We start from the raw sequence: 9,548 nt of genomic DNA on the forward strand, positions 1-9,548 counted from the left end.
TGACATTGGGACAGATCAGAATGCACCGTGTTTTATTTCCAGGGTGTGAACACCTTCCAGTTCTTACACCCATGCAAGGCTAATGGCACTACCCAGGCCATTCTCATCCAGGCTTTCACCCTTACGCCTAGCAAGAACAACTTCAGTTCCCACACCAGAAAATGCCAACACTCATCGCTTTCAGCAGACCAGCCACGCACTAATATGCCCAACTAACAGATCCAAGGATCTCCCACCCCTTCTCCAGAGCCAGCAGCTCACCACCCCTTAGCTTTCCCTTGGGGCAACCTGGGACAGCTGAGTTGCACAGGAGCATCCAGCATCAGCTGAGCAAACACAGAACAAAGACAGATAAGTCAACTGCACTGCGTGCTCAGCATTACTGACCAAGGGAGGTCTGCATTCCTCACCTGGGGGCTCTAATCCCAGGATGCTAAGCACAGCACAGGCACCCACAGCCACTTACAAACCAAGCATGCTGCTTTACTTGCATTTTATTTCTGTCTTATTATGTGATGGATTCTGATCTTGAAATAACAAACAGACTTCCTACAACATGTAGCCAATTAGTGCACATCTTGGGGCAATATCCTTCCCTGGCACAGGAAGACGAGATCTTTGCCCTAGCATACATTTGATTGGCAGGCATTATTAAAAAGAGGACACTTGGGCTGGAGGACATGCCCACAGCTTAGATATGTCAACACTACAAATGGACTGTCCTCCTGTGTGTCAATCCCTGCAGTCACGTTCCACCTGCTGCCCTACATTAGGTGGTTAAGGCAGAAGCTTTAAGGGACATCACGTGGGAAATGTGCAAGTTAGTACAGCATGAAAACAACACGCTGTTCACTTGACAGATCCATTTGCTTACACATATGCTAGAAATTTTTTCAGATCCTTTGTAGACAGACACTACACAATAGGTCCAGACATCAAGGGACAAGTGGATTTTCTCATTTTGACACCACTTTCTTTAAAGTGTGTTTTTTTTTTTTTAATTTGCCTTTGGAAATTTGGAACGACCATCCAATAATGGCAGAAGACTGGAAATTCTTGAGTTTTGAAATATTGCATATATGACAAATTATCTACCCGGATCAGTTGTGCCTTCCAACTCCTTCTTTTATTTAGCAGTCCTAAGATTTGAAGCTGCAGTTTCCAACAGTAATGAAGCCAGATTGTAATATCCTATGATAACTGCTCCAGAGAGAGTTAGATTAGCAGCTAGGCTCAAAACAGGCAGTCCAATGGGAAGCTCACTTAAAATGCTAGGCTTTATTTTTTGCAACAGTATCTGAAGCTATAAGGATCCTGGCTTATCCACTTTCCTGCTAGGCTCCCTGGGAATGACTCATCTCATTGGCTTTACCAACATCTCAGCTCTACTCCTCTTCACATGGAAACAGCCAGAAGATTCAGACTCTCATTTATTCACACCCATTCTGCACACCTTCATGAAGTTAAGATCTACCTGTATCCCTGGGTTTCAGCTCTCGTGGTTTGAATGGGAACCCACAGAAAATACGTAGCTAAGCAGCTTGTGGTAACTTGCTGTTGGTAAGGAGCTGGCCAATTGCATTTCTAAGGTGAGAAGCAGAAAGCACCCTAAAAAAATGAGCACCCGCTCACCTAGCTGCTGAAAGGCAGGATGAGGTGCCCCTCTTAAGCCTTAAGCTCTTTCCAAACCAGATGGAAGTAAATCAGGCCAGAGCTCTGACTGCACCTACATGCGACACTATGGAACACCAATTGCAGTGCTGGCCAGGAGTGAGGTAGCAGCCTCACTGCCTACACCTAACAGATGAGAAGATGCGTTCTTTACACGCATAGCATACAAATATATGAACTTCTGAAGCACAACACAACTGCACTGAAATAAGAGGTATGTGCCTAAAACCAGTAGCTGCTGATCAGCACCAGCTCTGCCTAAAAGCAGTCCACCACTCCTGTTCCTTCTGCTGATGTTTTTCCTAGGTTTTTGCATTAAGAAGTGGGAAACGAAAACAACAAAACATGGCTGCTCCAATTCACCTGGAAGAAGCTCCTACAACAGTGACACAGTCTAGAACCAGGAGCTACTATCTCTTCCTGCTACTACTATCTTTCTTTATCAGTGTATTTTCACCATCTTCCTTCACTGCTCTGGGAATCCCATCAGTGTGCCTTTATTACCCAAAATACAGCCTTAAACCATGTCCCGAGCATATCTTTGTCTAGGTTGTGCCCACCCAGTGAGACACCAGGGCTACCAGAAGCAGAAGACCTCCCACAGATCCCACCTTAGAACAATTATCAGTTTTCTGAACTGCCCCAAAGTCGCCACAATCACTGTATAAAGCTGAGATTCTCAGCTAAATCTAGAGTTTCTACGTACTTCAAGCAACCTGTACTTCAGCTGGTACTTCCCACTTCTCCTGCAACTAAATGACATCCCTTAGTGGTATCCAAAGGACATTTTTTAAACAAGAAAAACGATTTACATGAATCATATTTTGCCACTGGTTAAAGACCTGCAATGGTGAAGCATCACTGAATGCCATCCTCCAGATAGCACACAGCAAATCAAGCTGAGAGCTCTTGGCACCCCTTCCCAAACAAAGCTATTCGCACAAGCCTAACATACGCTTAAACAGATTTTAAGCTTCATATTTTATCAGAAGTCATAATTAATACTTACGTGTTTGTTTCTATACTGAGAAAATTGAGAGAGGCCAAAAACTGTTGCTATGGCACCTCCTCCAATGAGAACAGTTCCTTTCACTGCCTTCTGAAATGCCATTTTTTACTGTAAGAAAAGAAGATAAAAATTAATAGGCAGTTATACCATGTCAGAATGTAGGCAACACAGAGTAGACCATTTGTAGAAGACGAAGATGATGTTGTGACAAGTTGGAACTTAAGAGCAGCAATAGATTAATTAACGATTTTCATCGCAATAGCAGTGACTTCTAAACAAATGTAGACAGAGGCAAGCCAGAATGCTCTGGTATTTGCAACTCAAGCAGAATGACAAAAGAGTATTTAAGCACACGGGGAGATGTGTGGATACACACATACGTGGTGCTGTACGTACCTGCATACATGACACGTACTCACAATACTGTGGCAATAGCAGAGTAAGAACACTGCCATCAGCCACATGGCCACCACATCCTTATTGCAGCAGAACAGCTGATCTGCTTGCGAGATCACCTTCAGCTCCCCTCCATCCCCTCAAAACCATTTTTACAACCAATTATCCCAACAGCACTCCATCCCACGTCTTCACCAGGCATTACAGCCCTGCTCCCACAGCTCCCCAGCACAGCTCATCCTACCCAGGCACAGCACAGAGGCGATGAGCTGCCAGCCAGGAATGGCTCCTCCAGCACTGAGCGGCATCGGAGGCACGGGACAAAACCGAGTGGTTTAAAACAAGCACAGAACTCTATAATCTAGCTTCAGAGGTATTAAAGCCAGGCCTATGTAGGTCAGGAACATTCTTAAAAGGCCCAGTGTTTGGGGCTGAATGAAAAATTTGCATGGAACTGACCTGAATCTTAAGTAGGCGCAACCCAACCCATCCTGCCAGGACCAAAGCAGCTCACATCCCATAGAAACATGTGTCAAGTTAGAACAGCTCAGACAAAGCTGAGTCCTGAGGTGACAAGGGCAGCTTTGTGCCCCAGCTCTGCACAGCAGCCCCAGCACAAAAGACAGCACTGCTGCAACACGGCACAGGCAGCACACACAGCCCTGAGAACCCCTGTGCATCTGCAGCATGGCAAGGGAGGCTCTGGGCATCATTCCACCTTTCAGTTGGCATTACAAGTGGCACCAAAGATCTTTAAAAAACAAAACAAGTAAGAAAACTTGCTTTAAGAATTGATACCATCTTTGCTCTGTTCACTGTGCTTGCAGCATGCTGGGGGGAGAAAGCACACCAAATTACTGCAGGCTTCAGGAATGATGTATGTACTGATGCACCGATTGTTGTGCAGGAAGAGGACTTGCACCTTCCCCAGCGCTTTTGGGAAGAGCAGCACACACTCTGCAGGGTTCTCATCACAAAGACAACCTTCATTGGACCACAAGTGGAGTACCAAGTTTTCCACCGACTTTATACTTCAATCTCAAAAAAGACCAACTTCACCTTTCCTCTATCTTGTGACTGGGAGGAGGGCCCCAAACCCCCCCCCCCACCACCCGAATTAACAGAACTACAAAGAACACACGCAGGCAATGAGCATCAGGCCACACACCCGTGGCTGCACAAAGCACGTGGCAATGGCAAACACACACTGAGCACTCTGTGTACTGTGCGTTGTCACCATACGGCCTCTGCAAGTCATTAGAATAATAACTTAACTTCCAACTGCAAACTGGAGGCAGCCTTCAAGGAGTTCCACACACCTTATGCAGCAGCACAGAGTCACTTCAAATACGGCTGTAAGACCCTGCCTCACAAACGCCTGCTCTGGGAACACAATATGCTTTAGAATCCAAGCAAGTTTCAAAAGAACAAATTAGCATCTTCCAACAAGCCAACTTGCATGACAGAAAAAACACTGGCTTTCAAGAAAACAAATGGAAGTATGTCCTAGCACTTGTTTCTCCTTAAATCACCACATTTAGCTTTGAAGCCTGGGTACACAGCTATCAGAACCAAAGCCCCACATCTTTGCTCAGCAGGGCCAAAGCAGAAAGCTGGAGGTGCAGGGGCTGACCGCCATCCCAGCTCCCCAGAGACCTGCACTGCTTCACGTAACTATGCAAATTCCTGACAATTATGGCAGGTTTTTTTTCCTCAAAGCAAGGGAATTGTGATACCAGAACTGTGTGTCCTGCTGGATCATATTAACCAAGTTTTTTTCATTAGCCTGGAGCCACAAAGACAGTGAAGGGATTGGAGCATCTCCCTTACAAGGAAAGGCTGAGGGAGCTGGGTCTGTTTAGCTTGGAGAAGAGGAGACTGAGGGGTGACCTCATTCATGTTTATGAATATGTGAAGGGTGACTGTGATGAGGATGGAGCCAGGCTCTTCTCAGTGACATCCAATGACAGGGGCAGTGGGTGCTAGCTGCAACATAGAAGGTTCCAAGTAAATACCAGAAAAAGCTTCTCCATGATGAAGGTAACAGAACACTGGAACGGGCTGCACAGAGAGGTGGTGGGGTCTCCTTCCTGGAGACATTCAAAACCCACCCGTGTGCTCTGACCCGGTGTTCCTGTGCTGGCAGGGGGATTGCACTGCATGGTCTTTCGAGGTCCCTTCTAACACACATTCTGTTATTTCTGAAGAAATCCAGCTTTTTAAAAAGGAAGGAATCACATCACATCTCGTAACCAGTTGACCATGACATGTTTAGTTGTGTTAAAGAACTCCTGCTGCACCAACCAAAACTAAATTTTCTCCGCCCGTGAACCAAACCAGAAGTATCACTGCATAAATGAAGAAGCACAAAAATCTGTGTGCTACATTTCCAAGCTGTTTGCACAAATTTATGAATATAATAAAAGAAAGACTCGACACTCAGTGAGTTACATAAATAACTACATGGTATTTTTTTTCAGTAGCTTGAAGTACTATTTTCTTCTGACTACATTTTGCTGTTAAAATCCTCAAGCTACATACTCACATAAAGAATAAAAGCCTTCTAGGTCACAGCTGGGAAATAAGATACTTGCAAACATTACACCTATTCTTCATATTCAGAGACATACCTCACCTGCTTCCCTTTCCAGAACCAGCGGGCACTGACCCAAAGTCTCCCACTCACAGCTGCATTGGTTCAGGAGCTCCCAGTGCCACAGCTCCCAGGTCTCCCAGATGGGGGAACTGGTCTGAGCAGCCCCAGCCACCATAAGCAGCCCCCCACAACAGCTGCCACAGCCCAGACAGCCTCGAAGCACTCTGTCACCAGCACTAACGGTGCGCAACACAACCCTTCATATGCACGAGCAGCTTCTGGAGACCAACCATCCTTTAACAGATTATCAGAATCACACAAAAGCTCGACTCAAAATTGGCTTCTTGGATGAGGCATGCAAAATCTTCAGAACGGTGTCTTTTAAACCACTGTTTTTTAGCAAACTAACCTTTCCCACCTTCTCCACTGAAGCTTTACACCCTACAGGAGCAAGGCCTCCAGCAGGGCACAAAGGCGCTGCCACCAGACCCCATTTCACCCTAACCACACCGCAGTGACGTTCCATGTGCCACATCGCAGCTCTGCCACAGTGTGACACCAGGAATGGTGTGGCACCTTGGTGCCCTTCCTACGGCCAACTTCCTGCCCCTGCAGCTGGCTGTCAGCGTGGGGCCTGGTCCCTCGGCCCTTGGGAGGGGAGAGCAGCTCTTGGAAACAGTGACAGACACCATTTGTGTGGACAGCTGTCACATTTTGGGGTGCATTGCACCGAGCGTGGCCAGCAGGGCAGGGAGGTGCTCCTCACCTCTGCTCTGCCCTGGGGCAGGGGCACAGTTGGAGCACTGCAACTGTACAGGGCCGGTTGGACTGGGGAGCTCCAAAGGCCCCTTCCAGCCCCAGCACCGCAGCTTCCTCCAGCCCACGCAGAAGCTCCTCACCCACACAGCCCTGCTCTGGGCAGGAGGATGGTAGCAGCACGGCCCAAACATGGCCTGGGCAGCCCTGTGGCTCAGTGCCAGCACAGGCAGAGAAATGCCAGGCTCGCTAAGCATGCACCTGTGGAGGTGTTCCCCGTGTCACAGAGGAGCTTCAAGGGCTACTGCAAGCATCAAACAGGATGAACCAGAGAGCAGAGAGGAAACAGGAAAGAATGCAGGCCATGTAATTATGGCAAAGATTGTATGCGGAATGCCACAGATACAGACAAGAACCTAAACTCGAAAGCCCTCATCTATTCCAAGCAGATAATAAAACTTGACTCTCTTCCAAGCCGCGATCAACAACTTGTGATGGAATCTCAGAATTTTATATTAAGACATATCGTAGCAGCATGCAGCACATGAAGCAGCGCAGTCTGAAATAAGTCATCCTTCCAGAACACAAATATTCTGAGCGGCCTTTAGAAATGGCTCCAACAGCACACACTGTGTTAATGCTGTAAGTGCAGTCCAATGCTGTACATCTCCAGGTTGAGCAAGCCGTACCCCTCGTTTCAAGGCATATTTTGATGTGCAGCACCTGTAGGTCCATGTCCTCAGCTACAGGGCTGGGGAAGCCCTTGGTGGGCCACAGATCAAGCTGCTGGATGAGGGGATCAGGGAGCCCTCTGCTGCCATAGGGCACAGTACGAGCAGCAGGCACCACGTGCAGCGTGATCTGCCCAGATGTGGTAAGCAACCCACAGGGGACACTGCCCAGCAAGGCAGCAGAGCACAGTGCACAGGGATATGCAGCAGTATCAGCTCGAGTTTGTAGCTATCTTAAGCCTGCCTATCAGAAGTGTGCTACAAACTGCAGAAGGTAGTACAAAGGAGAAGAAAGAGCCAGCCTACAGGAAATGGGAACCACACAAGAGGTTTTATCAGGACAAACTCATGCTTTCGGTTTCCAAGCACTCACTACAAACTGCCTTCAGAGCAGGAATCGCTCCCTCCTGCACTGAATTCCTACCCAGCAACTCAGTGCACACCCTGGGTGGTAGAGAGGAGCGTAGTTTCCCAGCCAGCAGTTCACCATGGGAAGCACACAGCCCAGAGCTGCAGGACCCTCAGCCCAGCCCAGCTCTGCTCCCCAGTAACACTGCCAAAGACAGGGCTCTCCCGCTTTGCTCCAGCCCCACGCTTAAAATCCAAAAAGCAGACAGACAGAGAACAACTTACTCCTGTTTCTAGACAAACTATTTCAACACCCGTCCTTGAGAGAAGCTTCCGAGCAGGGCATCCCACACGACAGGTCTCTGCCTCCCCACCACTGGCAGCAGACTGCTGTGATGCCCACGAGGAGCACAGCCCGCAGCGCCCGGCCAGGCACTGAGCAGGCAGCCTGCTGTTGGCTGGCATGTCGGTTGGGGTTGTGTCACTCTGCAGCCTGCCAGCACGCATACCTGTGGGGCTCCCAGCACTCTCCAGTTAGCCTCGCTTCTGGGCTCCGGTCCCTTCTAATTACCGAGGTATGGGGCTAGAGCTGCAGAGAGCACAGGGAAAGGAATGGGGGAGGAGGGAGCGAAGGAAGATTCAGATGCAGTACCGCAAGCTGGAGATCAGAGGAAGATGACTACTTTAGCAAAAATGCAGAGACAGATGGATACAAACTGTAAAGCTTTGCAATAAGTGTGACGCCCTGTATGCTGCCATCAGACATGGTGTATGAGACGCAAAACCTGTTAAATTAAGAGAAGAAATCCAATCTGTTATGTTGTATATCTGAGCGCTTTATGAGGCCATTACCATGGAATCTGGGTGCTTCGCATTCCATTTTAAATGAACACATCTAATAAAGTGAGTCATTCAATGGAAGACTCAAAAATAGAAAACTTATAATCACCCCCACTAGGGTTTGCATAACCTGCCATTCGTACGGTAGCATTGTATAATCCAGTGCTTTCCAGTTGTTCCAAAGCTCCTCAGGTGAACACTGGGTGATGCGAACTCCAAACCAAAGATCCCTGCAGGCTGAGCTGGGCACTCTGCACTACCTCTGCTTCTCCAACCACTGCTACCCCTGTAATGAAGCTTTTGATCCTTCTGGCTGGGCTACTTGAAAGGTAGCTGCAGTGCTGGTGCCCAGGACCGCAATGAGCCAGGCTGTAATCAGGATTCTTACTGCAGGCAGTGCTGCTCAAGAGCAGATACTGACAGCTTGCAGAATGCATCCATATAGGAAATGCTCAAAGAACATGGAAAAAAAAAAAAAAAAAAAAAGGATGTAATGGGATCACATTAACACCCCACACACAACACAATCATCTACCATGTCCCATGTAGCTGTTCTTGTTTGCTTCTTAAGTGACTAAAGCAGTTAACACTTTACATAGTATGTCAGACCACGCTAACTAAAGTAAGCATCTTAGAAGGCAGTAATTAAAGCTTCAATCAGCCAGTGCTGGAGATGCTTGCCCTGCAGCACTCCCACAAGCACCAAGCACCTGTACAGCTCCCATCTCCTGGGCTGCCCTCTGCTCTGCTCTGCCCAGCAGTGACACACAAAGCAGCACGCTGAGAGGCAACCAAAGCTGGTTATCTCACAATCTGGGCTCTGACACACGCCCTCATGACTTCTGAATCTCATTCCTGCAAGCCACAGCTGTAGGTGAAGCCACACACCAAGACAAGCTTCCAGCAGATGCAGAATTGGGCTGTCACCAAAACTCTGCTGAAGATGACACTCCGGATCCTCTCCTAAAGCCTCTGATGGTTACTTCAGGTTCTTAAGTACAAGTTACAGCACTTTAATTAAACTAATTATCCCAGAACAACCTCACCAAGCAAGCACAGAAACACAGCCTATAATATCTAAACAGCTGGCAGGGTTAGAGTCCCTTGAAGCCATAGACCGCACTACAAATTTTAAGTTCCTACACCCTAAATTTAAAGTTCCCAAATCCCACAGGCCAACTTCCACTAATTAGTGGAAGCA

At 47.8% G+C, this 9,548-nt stretch overlaps 1 protein-coding gene across 2 annotated transcripts in view; it reads right to left on the minus strand.

The window, feature by feature from the left end:
- The window catches only part of GPD2 (glycerol-3-phosphate dehydrogenase 2), a gene marked incomplete at both ends in the record, with an annotated part of 39,668 nt that extends 36,886 nt beyond the window's left edge, over positions 1-2,782 (minus strand). The window contains one exon of one of the 2 annotated variants that reach the window (XM_079538786.1): positions 2,684-2,782. In XM_079538786.1, coding sequence (XP_079394912.1) covers positions 2,684-2,782 — 99 coding nt within the window. Of the gene's footprint in view, positions 1-2,680 lie in introns of both variants that reach the window. The other variant, XM_079538785.1, reaches the window with a different exon arrangement.
- Between the last annotated feature and the right edge of the window lie 6,766 nt (positions 2,783-9,548).

Source organism: Tetrao urogallus, assembly GCF_951394365.1.
Source record: "Tetrao urogallus genome assembly, chromosome: 8".
Classification (NCBI taxonomy): Eukaryota; Metazoa; Chordata; class Aves; order Galliformes; family Phasianidae; genus Tetrao; species Tetrao urogallus.